This window comes from Corapipo altera, unplaced genomic scaffold (assembly GCF_003945725.1).
Source record: "Corapipo altera isolate COAL_440 unplaced genomic scaffold, ASM394572v1 316, whole genome shotgun sequence".
Taxonomy (NCBI): Eukaryota; Metazoa; Chordata; class Aves; order Passeriformes; family Pipridae; genus Corapipo; species Corapipo altera.
The window spans coordinates 666040-682643 of record NW_020884974.1 but is presented as its reverse complement, the minus strand read 5'-3'; the positions used below and the strand labels follow the sequence as shown (position 1 = coordinate 682643).

The 16604-nt window shown below is 40.3% G+C and overlaps 1 protein-coding gene across 1 annotated transcript in view; it reads right to left on the bottom strand.

The window, feature by feature from the left end:
* RGL1 (ral guanine nucleotide dissociation stimulator like 1) overlaps positions 1–16604 on the bottom strand; it is a 53710-nt gene that overhangs the window by 21614 nt on the left and 15492 nt on the right. The window contains exons 3-4 of the mRNA XM_027665294.1: positions 12131–12339; positions 7140–7217 (exon numbers count right to left, since the gene is read on the bottom strand). Of these exons, the coding sequence (XP_027521095.1) occupies positions 7140–7217; positions 12131–12339 (287 nt within the window). The remainder of the gene's footprint in view (positions 1–7139; positions 7218–12130; positions 12340–16604) is intronic.

The following is a 16604-nucleotide window of genomic DNA, read 5'->3' as shown; positions in this document are numbered from 1 at the left end:
TTTATTCCCTCAGGACAGCTGTCACATAACAGCCAGTGCTCCATGACCACCATGGCAAAGCCAACAGTGCCAGCCCAGCTCCACATCCCAGTGCCAGGAAAGGCCACAACAGACAGATGTGCCTTGCTCCATGACCAAATTGTGCATTTCCTCCTCCTCTGTGTTACTTTTCCCCACTCACATCACAAACTCAGCATCATCCCCACTGGTTCCACCACCAAAAACTAGGTTGGGTATCCTATTCTTACGAGCATTTATCAGCTCAGCAATGATCTGGAAGGAGGAGCCTCTCCACAGAGCAAGTTCCTGTACTAACTAATATTGTTCACACACCCTTTACACTAAGCACAGTTTCCAGAGGCTTGGTTGGTGGCCACTTTCATAAGCTGAAGCATAAACAGAGTTTAAGACAGACACAGTCTTCCAGAGCAGGGTGAAGAGTTCACTGCTGTTACAGACACTGATTTTTGCCAGCAAAATCATTTCAGTCAAGAGGGGAAAAAGGAAAGAGAGAAGAGGTACACTGTGCCCTACTGACCTCCTGTTGCCCAATTGCTTCACTGGTGTGTCAGGGAATGCAGCTTTCCAACAACAGGCTGGAGACTTGCCCATATCTTGCAGTAGCTTTACATTTACTGCCCTTGTGAAGAAACTCCCTGTACTCAACAGCCCCATATAGGAACAGGAGCATTCTGAGAGCTCAGACAGGAAAGAAACATCACAGACTACATTTTTCATGGGTTTATTATAAGCTATAAATTTTTCCTTTCTTGCCTATAAGAAAAAAAAACCACCTCAATGTTTAACTCCTGTCCTGCCAACCACAGGCTCCAGGTTCTGCTCAGCAATGCTTCCAAGTTTCACACTTATCAAAAAACCTTCTGAATTCCACATATGCTTTGCTTGAAGCCCATCTCTGAAGGTTCCAGTCTCCAAAATCTACCTAGTGTTAGGTGGAAGAAATGTATCTGAGTCTGTCATTTACAAACTGGGAACAACTCACCCACTCCCCTTTGTCCAGGAGCTACCACAAAAGCTGGGTGATGGGGCAGCTCCAAGTCTGACAGCTCTGTTAGCTTAGAGGGCACAGAGAAGGTGGAAAATGAGACCTTCCCACCCCATGGCCACATGGGAATTCTGCATGGTCTTGTCTCAAAAGTGAAGACAGTTATAACAGTCCTGAAGAGATCTGATAGGAATTAGAGATCATTTCTTCCTGACAAAAAAGGCAAAAGCAGCATTTTCTTCCCACCACAATTACTTCTAAAGAATGGGTAAAAGGGAATCTCAACAATTAAGGAGAACCTCAGTTGCAAAAGGAAAATAAATGATTGATTTCTTATGAAATTATACAGTAATGTGCATAAAATTATCTGTAATTTGCCAAATGCATACTTAAGGCATCAACCTCTTTATAGAGGGCTATTCCCTGTCTTCCACTGTCCATGCTCAGGCTTGCTCACACAGACTAAATTAAGACAGCTGCCTTTTCTCAGTTTTCCTTGTTAAACCAGGGATAAAATCAGGGGTAAAATGGATGTAAACTGCAAGCAAAGGTTGCTGCAAGGGTGGCTTCTCACACCCAGTCGGTTTATACTGTCCTGATGACTTCCAGCAAATGTCTGCTCCTTCTGATTTGGGAAAAACTCATTGAATAACATATAGGAAGCTTTTGCTGGGACACAAAAGCCACTAAAGGAAGAGCTCTGCTAGCTGTTCTTTGTTTTAATCGATATGCCAATCACTATTTTTCTTTCTAATTATTCTTGTCTGCTTGGTTCTGGTTGTTTTCATAACTCTCCCACTCTTCCACTGCTTACTCTGTCCCAAGTTTGACTCTGCTTCTCATGTAACCACACTGGTTTCTGCTGTTGTTTTAGCTTAATTGGTTTTACTGGAATGAATGCTGATTGTTGCTCTCCCAAATGCATCTTAACTGCTCCCCACCATGGATTTCCCAGGCATCAGAAGCTTCCAACTAATTTTCTTCTATTTGTCTCACATTCCTTTGGTGTCTGTTGTCCCAGTGTTTCAGGACCGGTTTTATTTCTACAGTGCTGTAACTGTGCACATTGTTTTCCAGTGGGACTGTTTGGTTCAGGAGGAATTAAAAGACAAGTTTTTGGTCAGGAAGGTCTAAATGCAAAAAAAGCCATGGGAGAATGTTTGTTTGTCACTATGAGAAACTCCAAATGCTGTGGTATTACACTGAAGGTTTTGGTATTTACTATTTTAGTGCAAAAGAGGAGAGGTAAACATGCAAGACATGCCATGTGGTTAAGTGATTAATTCCCTAATTTTCTCTATTTGAACTGTTTCCCCCAGTTGCTATGGTATGAAACAAGGAGAATTCAGGTTAGCTTCGAGTTGCTTTGTCTATGGTTTTCATTGTGCCACATTCCAAGTTTTAATAACAAATAAATCCCACACTTTGATAATAAAGAAGATGCAACTATGAGCTGACATTCAAGACAAGCAAAGAAGCCCCAAGTATTTTGATTCATTTCTGTGGCCTGTCATTCATCTGAGGGAGAGAACCACCAGTGCACTCCAAACCAGCAAACCAAAGCCAGTAGCAGAAGGAAACCACAACCTCATAGTCCAAGAGGAGGCTTGAAAGGACTTTTGCTGTGACTCAGAGATTCAAAAGCCTCAGGACTCAGCCATGGCAGTACTAATGTTAGACCTCAGGAAAGCAAACAAACAAAAAATCATGGTCCAAGTCCACAAACCAACACGGTAACATTGTCTGCCCCTTGAAAAACCCTTCCTGTGGATAATCTCAGGTTCCTACTACTGTTTTTTTGAGCAAGGTCTTCAAGTAACTCAATTCAGGTAACGCTGACCTCAGCTTCCCCGAATGCAAACATTGCAGGCCAGCCTGGACCGCCAGCCTGGCCTTTTCTCTGTGTGTCTGGGCAGGAATGAATCACTTCTGGGAACTCTACCGACAGAAATCTTTAAACCTTACGGTAGCAAACTCAGCACCTTTCGTGGATGCAGCGTGATGTGCTGCCTCAGCTCCCCAGGCACAGCAAGTCACCTCAGTGCCACATGCTCAGCACAGTTTGGGACCCTCACCTTACTCAGAGGCACCTCAGCATCCAGGGAAACCATGACTTCCAAGACGTACAAGCAGATATACAAGATATTTTAGACTTTGAGGGCTTTATGGTTCTTTCTCTGTCCTCAGCCAGGTCCTCAATGCCCACCTTCTGGGAAAGCAGTGTCTGCATGTTTAATAAATCACCTCTTTAAATTCACAGAGCCTGTGGGTTTGGGTGTAGTTGTCTGCCAGCAATGGATTGGTTGCCTAGAGATCAAAATTAACCCCATCTTTTGCTAGGGGAGGGAAATAGGGCACAGATCATCCTGCACAGAAACCCCAACCTTTTAACAGCGAGTTAAAAGTTCATTGAGGAACTCTCCTGCTCTGAAGAGAGATCAGGGTGATCAGGTCCTATCACCAGCAGCATTGTTTCTAACTATCTTGTGGGCAATACACAAGCATTTTGGGAGGACTGAAGGTCCCAAACAGCACTAGTTGTTTGGTTTGCTGATCCCAGAACCCGTAAAGGTGCTTAAGATCTCCAGGAAGTGACTGTCTCATTCAAGCTTCCCATGACTCCTGGCTAGTAAGGTGCAAAGAGTCTTTACATTAGATATGAGCAATTTTGCTCTAATTTCTTTCCTCATTTGCTTTTTGTCAGATGCTGTGTACCAAACAACACATTTGAACTGTATAACCTCATTTAAAAAAAACCCCAAAACAATAGCTGAATTATAGTACAAATTCTATGGGCCTCTCTCTAATTCTTAATGCTACTTGTCATACTGATAATTTTTGTTTGTGTTTAATGTATATATGGTTGTATTCTGAATTGTCACATATCGTGGTGTTATTTCTAGTCTCTTCTTTTTTAAAGTCAACAGAAGTCCTATGCTAAAAAACATGCAGTGAACAGAGAACTCCAAAGACAACAACAACCCAAGATGAGGAGGGAACTCTGTCACACCTTGACACAAAAACATGCAGAACTCAGACAGAGCACCAGGCAATCTTGTTTATACGATGCAAGGAAGAGCAAAAAAATTGCTTATAGGAGGTAGAGGGTCAAGTAAGTTACTCCTTACAACTCTTATCAGACAACTAAGAGAGACATACTTCTGAAATACAGGCTGAAGTCCATCTCATTCAGACATTTGACTGGAATATATGACCTTTGCTGGACTTAATTCTTCTGTTATTTGTGACCATGAACCTTCTGACTGACTGAAAATAATGTGAAATGTGGAAAGCAAGCTAGTGAATGTGAAAAGGTAAGGTGGATCCTGACAGGAAAAAAAAGGCAGGTTGTTTCAAGCTTAGAAAACTTTTGATGGTGTTCATAGTCTACTCATAACTGTAAAATCCAAGGCATTTTGAAAGTAACAGCACCTTTGTTTAAACTATATATTAGATGAAAGTTAGATCTAACAGGGATCTAACAGATCCCTGTTGAAAAATACAAATTTTTGACCACTCCAGCAGCCCAAAAATGATAGGAATGATGTTTAAATGAACAGGAGAAAATCCCCTTGGCACAAGGGATCCTTAGAAGGTATGTTTCTGAACATAGCTGAAGTGATCTTGGGTCAGTAACAACTATATGTCACTGCAGCAAGTGTGAAAAGTGTGTGCTGGCTCAGCCTCAGAATTTGGAAACACAAGGGCAGATTTATAGCTCCCAAAAGCCTCTCAAGCAAGGCTGTGCCACAAGTGTGCTCAAGGCCTAGTGCAGACCTTAAGGTTCTGCACTATATGAACATTGGGTAGAATACTGACATAATTTAAAAAAGAAAAAAATCAGATAATTTACACCCATCAGACATTCTCCTCAAAATATATCACAGCTCTGTACTACAAGTGCAAAAGCACAGAGGACTTCAGTGCAGAAATCGGTAAGCTGTGAGCTCACAGTTCTTCCCACATGTACCCTAAGATTTTGCAAAACTTCACCCTTTCTTTAAAGCTCCATGAGGTATTTAAATAGCCATACATTCATCTGCAGTTGTTTTTAACTTCTGCTGCAGTTTTTTATGTCAAACCACTGGAAATGCTTTAAATTGCATCCCCATTTCTAATGCCCTAACTGGATTTTTAAAGCCTCTGAACTGTCACAGCAGGAGTCTGACAAATCCAGAAGGTCTCTGGCCACAGACCACAGGCTTCCCCATGAGATATTTTTCCTCTCAGAAATACAGAGTTAATGGCAAGAAATAACATGGCTCTACTGCTTCTTCCTCTTATTTCTCCAAGTCATGTAAAACCAAGAACACAATTATATCATGTTTCTGTTCTATGAGAAAAGAGGGTAAATGCAATTACATTGGAATTATCCCAGACAAGAGAAAACCTGAACTACTAGAACTACATGTTTCACAACAGGACTACAAAGCCAACCACTTTTCCAGATACCATTCATCATACCTAAGAGACAAGTAGCCAGAGCAGCTGAGAGCCATGGAAACTTTTAAAGGAGGAAAGTGAACTCACATTTATATGGGATCTGCTAAAACACGTACACCTGACAAATTTCTTTGTTGACAACTTCATTGTTGAGCTTTCTACAGACATGTAGTTGGGTAAAGGTATCAAACTCACACATAAAAGGTATCTTATGAAGGTCAAAGGAGCAAAATCAGCTGTGCTGACTATATTAATGAAAATTCTGTCAGAAAAACTCATCAGAAGTTGAGCTACCACAGGGACAGGACACAGGCTCCATCTGTTTGTCAGTCCCTGGCTGAGCAAAGGGGTTACATGATGATCCCATACCAAGAGGGAGGAAACCATTGATGCAGCAGGAAGCAACTTGACAGGGTTGGTAAACTTTGTGTATGTCAGTAGGAAAACAATTCCAGTTAAAACCAAACCAAAACAAACATGCTTCTCCTAAATGTTATTCCCCTTGCACGCTCACCTCCAGGCATAACAAAAACTTGATGCAGTTTGCCCAAAGCCTTGGTGACACAACTAGCATCAACATTATTTTCACCCCTTTTCTCTCTCCACTTCATGGACTCCTCTGGGTCCATGAAAAGGCAGTTAGGGGATCCATTCCAACATGATTTATACCGGTGAAATGATCTTCCACATCCCAAATATAAATCCCTAGAGTATTTTGCAAGAGGGTACTGCTTTAGCTCATGTTTTATGACTGAGATGGGGCGAGGTTCAAATGGTTTGCCCAGCATTGGAAGAGACCCTAGAGCTCAGTTTGGATGGAAAGGAACCACTGGTTGTGTATTATTGCCTCTACTCACTCCATAATGCTGCTTTCTTGGTGCTTGTGACCAAATTTTAACTACCAGCTGTTCTTTGATGAGTTCTCATGGCAAATTAGGAGGAAAATATTACAGCAGCCAGGAAAGAATTGGAAAGTCAAGCTCCTATGTCCGAGTCCCATGGGGCAAGGGGAACAGAAAACCAGTAAAACTGACAAAAATCAAGCATCTTCACACTGTAATCAAATATAATGACACATGCCACAGTGCATGCAAACCACAGACGTCAGAGTACAAATGCTGATGACCTAAGGCATATTTTACACCCAATGTCTAAAGGTAAAATGCTAGGAGGATAGCCAAACCACCTTTTTCTCATTTAAACTGCAGTTCAAAACAGCTTTGCTATTTCTCTTGCAAATTAGGATGACCTCAGAATTTAAATTTCACTCTAAAAGCAGCACTGTAAATCACAGGGGCACTAATGGAAAAGATACATGCACACACACGTTGCCTGAACACCCTCAGCTTTGGTGTGCAGGCACTGCTGTAATCAGTCATAGGCAATAACCATTTACTGCCATAGATAAGGCAGAGGAAACAAACACTCCTCGTTTGTTTAATCAACAAAATGTTGGCCCAGATGTGTTCATCTCATGTTTAATTCCGAGACAATTTCCCAGCAAAAGATCCCTGGATTATATTATTGTATATGTTACAAGCCAACTGTTATTTGGCCTTTCCACAAGCTTGTTTAAGCATGCAAAGACTGCTGTGAATTTTCAATGGAAACAACAGCTCTGCTGCTCACATCCTCCTCCAGTACCAAAGCCCTGCCTTGGCCTTGCTCTGCAGTGCAAATCCATACTTACGCCCTGAGTGTGACCTCGGATTCGAAGGCATTCAGGTTTGCCACTTCTCCATGGCTTGAGGTTTCCAGGCTTCCAAACCTGAAAAAGCAGAGAGGTGTTTAGAAGAAACTCTACCAAATAAAAGCAATATCCCAAATAGCATCACTCATATACAATTATCATAAACAACAACCAAGTGCTTCTAGCTCAAACTAAAAATACGGAATCTAACAGGTGAGCAAAATTAAGGAGTTTGAAGATTATTTCATCTAGGAGGGAAAAAAAATCCCAAAGAAGCAGCCAGGATCTTCCAAGTTAATTTATTAATTTATATGAAGCAGCCTGCACACAGGAGGGATCAACCAAAACAGCTCCACAACCCTCTACCTGCTTCCACTCCATCCTTTCCCAGAGCAATACTGCAGTGTGCAAGGAGACTGTAACACAACCCCTTTTCTCCAATTCAGCTTCTGTTTCTCTAGCACCTGACATTCCTTCAGAGTGTTATTCCACACCAAGTTTTCTAGGGGGCAAATGCTCACTTTGTGCCAAAACTCCTACACATTTGTCACGGGTGGGAATGGCCCACGATGCTGTGAAACCACCACTGGGAAAGAGGAAACCACGGGAACAACTCCAACAGCAGCAAAGGAAAATCTCCTACCTACAAGGCTGTGCCTTGCAGGCAGCATTATGCACTTCATTTTCAATGGGAGTGCCCATTGTTTCAGATATACAGCTCCATAATTATCCAGAAAGAATTCCATGGCTCCTTACAGGCAGCTTTAATGAAGGCAGACGATTGCTCACTGTTCAGAATAAGACAAGGTGATTTTATACAGTCAGGTTTATACACCTGAAATTAGGCTGAAGGGTTAGAACTAGAGCATTCTTAAATGTGTCAGATAGAGAAACACAGTGGGCTGTTGTGTCAGAGCTGTCACAAACTCTTCCAAAAATGTGTCAAAAAAAATGATAGTAGTGGTAGTGTTAAGCTCCTCTAAAGTATCAGTTTAAGGCTTCATGCGTAAGAATCCCAGATCTATTGCTAAAGGGAGAGGATTTCACTCTCCACTGCCATCCACTCTGTAAGATGCCTAAAATACATCTCAGCCAGTAGATAAAAGACACTCTTCCCCCAGGTGGGAGAAAGTTTTTGATTAAAAATTCAATTTTTATATTCAGTTTTCAAAACTTGCCATTAACTCTTTGAGCAAAATTTATTGAGATGATTCCCAATGTCACTGTCCTACTATTGCACGACATATTAAATACGTCTTTGCAGAACATTAGGTACTTATGTTCAAATCCCATTAGAGACACATGCTGATTTTTATAAGATAAATCCATAAGACAGCCATAAAGAGCAGGCAGTTTTCTATGCAGAACTGGAGAAGAATATAACACTTTGTTATGTTGCCAGATGTAAACCTCTGTCCATCTCTCATCTCTACCTGAACAACAGTCATTAAATACGGGTTAGGAGGAGTTAATGAGACAGCTGATGTAAAGAACAGCCTTTCTGCAGCCTTCCAGGGCTCTGTTCTCACCAGCTCCTGCACAAAGAGCCATTCACTGCCCAGCCTTGTATGAATGCTTTGCATACAAAAAGAGACACGAGAAACAAAAGGATCCTGTAGCCCACAGAACTTTTCAGCCTTGCTTGGCATTTGGAAAGTTACAGACTCCACTCAAAAGGGACTGACTAAGCAAATGAGACTAGAATGTGATGGGTAGGACTGAATGTTTAAATACTGAAAAACAGAGTGGAAAATGCACCCCTGGGTCTCTGTTAAGAAGAGGGAGAAAAATACTCTGAATAAATCAGAACTAATAAAGGAAAGGTGGTTCTCTGCAACAGCCCCAAACAAAGCCCTAAATAAGTCTGTGAGCATTGAAGCAAGCAATTTGGAAGCCCAGACTCTCAGCAAGAATAAGGTGGTTTGAATCCTACACATAAGGAATCATGGGAATGAAGTCACTTCTCTAGCTGAGTAGGCAAACCACCTGGTATAGAGGGGAAAGAGAGGGAATAATAGATGCTATAGGGCCAGCAGTGAGCCAAACACCACATAAAGCTGCTGTCCCAAAACATGTGGCTCTGCTACCACAGGACATATCCCTTCAACATTTCCCCCTCTGCCTTCCTTGTCCTCTCTCTTGACCCTCTAGCAGACCATCCTCCAGCAAAAGGAATGAACAGAAAACATAAAACTAACTTGTTCTTTGCTGTCATTACCCAGCTCCAGCTCTCCCAGAGTTCCCTCCCTGCACACTCCTCCAGATAGGGACCGGTTGCTACTTTATCTGTGCCCGAGCCAAGCACAGCACGGCCCTGCTATTAAGGAACACGATTATCAGGGAAAAATAAAATATGTAAGAGAGGAATCTGGCCTACTTCTACCCTCATCTGGACAGCTAAACATCTTTGGCTTCCATCACACTTGTGAGAATATCACTCTGGAATATCCCACTGGGGATACCAAAGCACCCCCACATCCCAGGGCCAGAGGAGCCGCTCTCCTTTCCTTCCCTCCAGAAACTTGCATCGAGTGCTTTCACATAAAAATACAAACAAGATCTTTTTCTTTTGACTCTCCCTAGCCACTTGTATCAAAGAACTAGAAAATATCAGCACATACAGTGTTAAAAGCTTGGCAGGTTTTCAAAGCTGCCTGCTGCACTCAGTTGCCAAACTTCCATGAATACTAAAGGGATTCGGATGTCCAATTACTCTTAAATAGCTTTGAAAACACAAGTCATCCCCCTCACTTCTCAACATACCAGCTAATGCTCAAAATATTGCTCAGTGACTTCTAATCTGTGGTTAAAAGAAAATCTTTACAGACTGAATCTGGCCAAAAAAATTTAACAGGGCTCCGGTCTGAAATTTAATCAAAAGCAAAAGCCTAATGTGAAGTCCTGGAGTGATAATAATAATAGGTTTCTAAAACTGAAGTTTCTCTTCAGTACAGCATCTGCTTTTTTTATTTGCCTCTGACACACAGGGAAGAGCACTCCACCTGCTCTTGGACAAATTCAGTGAATATTGCACTGCTTGGACAGGATACTCTTCAGACAGCATCAAATGACCAACAAATATCCCCACGCACTTAGGGTACAGAATATCCAGATTTCCCAGGACACTATTTTAACAGTTCCAGGACTCCGTTTAATCTGGATTTCTGTATGTCTAATTCATACATCAGAAACGGATAACAAATGCCAAAATTGTACTTTTTTTTTTTTTTAAGATATTGCCCTTTTCATTACTTCACTGGAACACAAAACAAAATGTAAGTACTTATAAAACACAGATTATTTGACACATTGACACCCAATTGAGTCTCTGTGCTGTGATTATTAACAAGTATCATTAAAAAGAAACTTGGAAAAATACAGACTCTTTGTTGCTTATCCTGAACCAAAGTAGAGATGAAAACCAAGCTGCTTAAAATCAATTACCATCCATCTTTTTTTATAATTTTTCTTTGTAACATCTGCTTTTCTTCACTTGTCCATATATCTTAGTTGCATGTAAATCATTCCAACTTTTATATCTTAAGTTTCATCTTTATTTTGTCCCAAGCCATAAAATTCTAGATTATCCATGATATTCAGAAAGCCAAGAGAAACATCCACGGATTCTTAATCACTGCACTCCTAAGATTTGTGAGAGGGGAAGGAAGCGGTGACCTCCTAGGATTTCCTGTGGATTCTATCATTTATTACAAAAGGCTGGGCACAATGTTGACAAGGTCAGACACCCCATTCCTCTGAAGGGGACGTTGTAACTTGCTCAGAGCACAAAAGGCAATAAGATCAGAACTGGGCTCAGAAAAGAAAGTTCTGTTCCATGGACACTTTTCCCCTGGGCCTCCTTGCCCCCTCCTGACATTTTAAAGTAGCATCAGAGGAGGAGGGCAGGGCCAACTTCCTTGGAGCCTCAACATTTTTATATTCTTTTATATACCCACCACGAATTTTTAGCATTCCCCATGTTCTGTGTCAGAATTGGGATGGGCTGAGAGGTAAAGCTCAGAGTAGTAAATCCTAAGTTTGCACTCCAGGATGGCTGCTCTTTTCTCAGCGGGCTTCTTACCTGACTGTCAAGTTATTATTGTTAATATCATACAAATTAAGCCACATAATATTCCTACAAAGCAATTAGTATTATCCTTTTCAGATACAAAAGAAAAGCACAGGTAATTTATCCATGCCTTGTTCCTTATCTACCTAGTGGGAGAGCCAAAATTAAATCCTAGGATTTCTTATGCCACTTCTACGTCCTAATCACTAATTCTATGTTCTAATTACTATATGCCAAAGTAGCCTCTTCTGTACATCATTTGATTTTGAAAATGCAATAAATACGACACTCCCAAAATAAGACCACCTCTGACCCAGCCGTGTCTCAGTTAGAATTTAGGGTGAGAAAGCAATGCTGCATGTTTCAAGCATTTATGCAGACATAGCAGCCATGATTTAACAGTCTTGCCATAAATCCTATTCTTATAACATTTAGCAGTTCCTGTGCTGTCTGCAAAAATTTAGGGCTGCATATTCATGTGAAGTTATAGAAGGGGGAGGCAAATTCTTTGTTGTGTTTGTACAATCCCCATTTCAAATCTCCCCAAACAGGAGAGTTCAGTCTGAAAATATCAGCATCCAGCAAAACACTGGAATCTATGCTAGGTATGACTTTGCAGCCCCAGCATTCTGTTGAGGTTTTTTTGGGGGGAAAGCTGTATTAATTTTCCTGTGCTGGCCCGGTTTGGGTCTTTAGCAGCCAGACATGGCACACTTTCCCTACTTGGTGACTTTAATAAGAGTTGGGATGTAGGCAGCAATGCATTTATACACTGGATGTTTATGCTGAAGTTCTGGATTTTGCAGCATTCTTGACATGGGTTATTAAATCCATACCCACTAAAAGCAATGGAAAAAATTCCTGATAACATCCCACTGTCATGTAAATGATGGCTCCGTTTCCATTAAATACTGGCTCTTACCTGTCCAGGAGAAGTTCCAGGACTGCCTTGGTAGAAGCAAAGGCCCTGTATGTTGAGAGGAAGATGCTGATGTAGGAAAAATCTGCATCCCCAAAAGCTGTGAGAAGGTTCTCCACCAGTTTCTCCAAAGTTCCAGCTTTTATAGCCCTGATCTTGGATGTTTCATATTGCCTGACTGTGTGCTCTGGAGGTAACTGGTCTCCTTCACCCTACAAAGGGAAACAAAAACAAAGCACAAAAATCAGACAGGACCCAGATGCCTGACACAGCTTTCAATGGATTACATTCCATCTTATCACCAGAACTGCCCATCATCAGTTCCAAATGATTTTGTCAATTTTGGCTCTCTAAGCCAAAGATCAAGTGCTATATCAAATAATGGAGTTTTAAAGTAACTTTAAGATATTTCTCAGACATGCTCCTCAAAATATTTTAGAGTGTGACCACTGTCAAGTTAATTCATGATTCTATCACATATTATTATCTAAAAGAAAATCCATTATCCCACAAAGAATAATATTTCTGAAGGGGACAAAAGTGATAATTCAGTGTTTCACTGAACTTCTGAATAAACATGAAAACTGACCACAACTTTAGCACTGGCCCTTGTGATTCCCTTGCTGAAAATACCAGCTTTGGGGTGCCACACAAAACCAAAGGTCAGGAACACATTTGGATGCAAAACATTTCATGACACTTTTGCAAGAGGGTGTCGAAGTCATCTTGCCAACATTCCATTATAGCATTTCAATTTTCTCCTATAGTTTCCATTTGGAACAATATTTGTCCACAAATCAAGGGTTTGGGGTTGGGTGTGTTTTTTAAACAGCATTTGTTTTTAATGCTTACAGCCTGATTAAAGTCTGAAAGAACTAGAAACATTCCCTTAAAATTCTGCCATTATTTAGAGGACAGTTCAAAAAAGATTTTTGTGACTGGTTTAAATCCTATTTTGTAAAGTATGTGGGATAAAAAGCCTTAAAAATGGGATTATTAATATAAAATATCCAACTGAGGCATGAAGGCAGCATGTTAATGACTTGCAGTCACTACCAATCCTGGCTTGGTATACTGAAAAAACCAATCTATTAATAAAATAATTAGGAACAGATATCCAACCCACTTCCTATTTACATTGCTACCTACCACTGCTTTCGAATTCTTCTAATAGATATCCCCCTTTGTTTTAAACAGTATGTATGTCTTTAACATTATTCTAAAGCCTATCTTTAACATTATTATATAATTCCACCTTTAGCATTATTCTGAAGCTCTGCTATCTCATTTCCCAGTTTGTTGGGAATTAAAACACAACATGCTGTCTCCACTAAAAACAAACAAACAAAAACCACACAAAACCAAAAATAAACAAACAAAAACCCAAACAACAAAACCAAAACTGACTAAACAGGGAAAAATTTTGCAAATTTTTGTTCCGTGGATCTTATGACTTTTTTAAAGGTATATCATGTGTAATATATCTGATATAAAGGTAGATCTGGAAATATATATTAATGATATACTTGAATTAAAAGTGTATCTGGAATTACATGAGCTACTGTCACTACAGAAACCCTAACAGGATATGTTGTTACCACTATATGCCTCTTACATTCAAATTTTCCCTAACCAAAACTTGGTTGGAAAAAAAAAATTCCAATTTTCTTGCTGACTTTTCATCTTACAATTAAAATGTACTTTTGAAAATAACTAGTTACAGAATGCAATCACTTTCAAACAGGGAAGAAAGTCTGCACCACTGCATTTAACTCTTAATTTTCTATCCAGCAAGACTGCCCCACTCACAATGTAATGGTTTATGAGCATAAAACCTCTTGTTCACTGATGTGGCTGTGTTCAAGAGGAGGTCAGAATCTGCTTCCAAGGCTGATACATGCACAAAATTTTCCATTAATTGCAACATTGCAACTTCCCCAAGACAACCCCCCCACCAAAAAAAAACCACCGAAGCAAAAAAAGAACAACCCCAAACTCTGAAAAATATAAAACTGAATTTGTCAGCAAAAGACTAAACTGTTAGAAATCATTGTGAGAGTTTGGGGATTGCTTGTATTTGTATTATTTTAGCAATTCTGCTTGTAAGTTTAAAAGGAAAAGGGACTTGGCAGACAAGCTCAATAACAGGCTTGGAGAATAAGACCTTGTGGGCTGAGTTTCATGCTAACAGGAAACTGCTCAGTCTGGATTTAATCAAGAGGCCATCTCTTCACTGACACAACCAGGCTACCCAAAGGCAAAGGAGGTTTTATGGTGTTTTTGTGCTCTCTGCTCAGAGGAACAATCTATCTACTGCCATTAAAAGATGCTCCTAAAGCTCTTTGCAGTTTTTGACAGTGGCACACGGTAACCACTGTTGTTTATACTAATAAATGCCACCAGCTTGGCATTGTTTTGTGCATCAAAACAACAAAAAAAGGCTCTCCAGTTCCTATTTGTCTCCTTCAGCACCGTGTCCAGCAGTCTAACAGAGATGCTGAACCCCGCATCTCAGGGCTTCAGCAACATTTCCTTGGTCCTTTACCATAAACAGATATGGCATTTTATAGTCTGATTTACACTTTTTAACAGCTCACTTTGATTTTTCAGGCAACAGATCAGAGCTTTGATAACCTGCAAGTGCAAGTGATGAGCAAGTACTTCCTACAAGACTGACAGTCTTTCAAAAGCAAATGTAAAAGGATTGAATGGAGGGATATCCCTGCATATCCTTATTTTTTGCTGTTGTGCATGTACTGATCTAGTGTAATTCCAACATCTTTACTAACCCTTGTCAATGCTGCACCTTCAGAGAGGCCCACTCTTTTAAGGTGATCATCTTACAGCTATACAGCACAAAACATTACCTACATACACAGTTCTTGCTGAAACAGGAGAGCTCCATGCAGACTGAAACGCATCCAGGCTGAAAAAACTTCCTGCAAACACTACCTGTTAACCTTCAATGGGATTATAAATTAATTATAAACTCCATCATCTCCTAAAATAATGTTCCACCCTAGCAAGAGGGATTAGAGACTCAAGGGAAAAAGGAAAGTTAAAGCTCCGATCAGCACAAAAACAGAGACTGCCCAAATAAAGACATACAGAACTGTAGTCATTATTTCAGAAATGTCACTGGAAACAATCATTTCTACTCAGAAAACCACTGCTCTGCAAGTTTTCTCCAATGCAAATATTATCTGATGAGATTCTGAAAATGTGAACCATGGAATGAAATCAAGGTAATTGTTTTTTATTAGGCAGAGTGGAAAAAAATACTAAAACAACTGGCGTGAACAATAAATGAGATATCACATCTTCTTCATACTCAGTCATTTGAAACATTACCACTCGACCAAAGACTTGTTTTATTCAGATATTCTGCAGCTATTTTCAAGAACATCTAGCTAACTCTTAAACTCCATTTTTACTGATTTTGACAGATTTTAAACGCTTTTCACTTTCCTTGAAACTTACAGCTTTTCCAGATGGAGAGTTTTCCACTCTGGTTTTAGTAACTTACTGGACAGGCACCCCATGCTGCAATAAAAGTGCCTAGAGTACACTTTACCTTTTAAGTTAACTCAAAATAAGACACTCTAATCAAGAATTTAACTCTTTGTCTAAATGTGATTCTGCGTTAACCTTCTGAAAGTAGAAATAAGATACTCTTATTTTTTCATGTTGCTTCCTCACGCACAGGTTCACCAACAAATATCCTTAATATCTACACTCATCCTTGGGGGAAGTAAAAAAAAATAAAAACAAAAGGAAAAAGAAATCAAATCATGGAATGACTGAGCTTGAAATATTAACAACTTATTTGACATAGTGTTTCCTTCCAACAAAGCCCTCAATGAACTTTATAACTGAGTCTGCTCTCTTTCAAGGGGAAGAAAGCAGGATTGTCCTGTAGGTGTATTGACAGATAAAACCCACAGCAGCTGACAATCATGCTGGACTGACTCAAACTCACACCACATGACCATTAAATAAAAAAAAAAAAACCAACAAAAACTGTGACAAGTGGTAATTTTGCCCTAACAATTCCACATAGCAGTGACCAGACTAATCTTATCAAACAGTCACAAGAATTTCAAGTGGTTTTGGGGCAGGCCCTGGCTGTACACACCCCTCCTGCCACCAGTTCTGCAATCCTGGAAGTATTTAAGAGCGCTGCATCCCACCACTGTCCTCTCTGTCCTTGTCCCCTGCTCTACTGAACTTCCAGCCTAGAAAACAGCTTGTATGAGATTAGACTGAATTTGAAGTAGAATTTCCAGCCTTGGGAAGTGTGGTTCGCAGTGCAGGGCCTGCAGTGCAGTCTTGCCTTCCCAAGGGCAGCTGCTTTTATCCTACAGTGCACTTGGAATTAAAATGAAATAAAATTACTCCAGAACTCTCTCCATTTCACTGACTCCCATTTCCCCATTTTGGATACTGATGAAAAAAAGAAAAATCAGAATTCTGCATG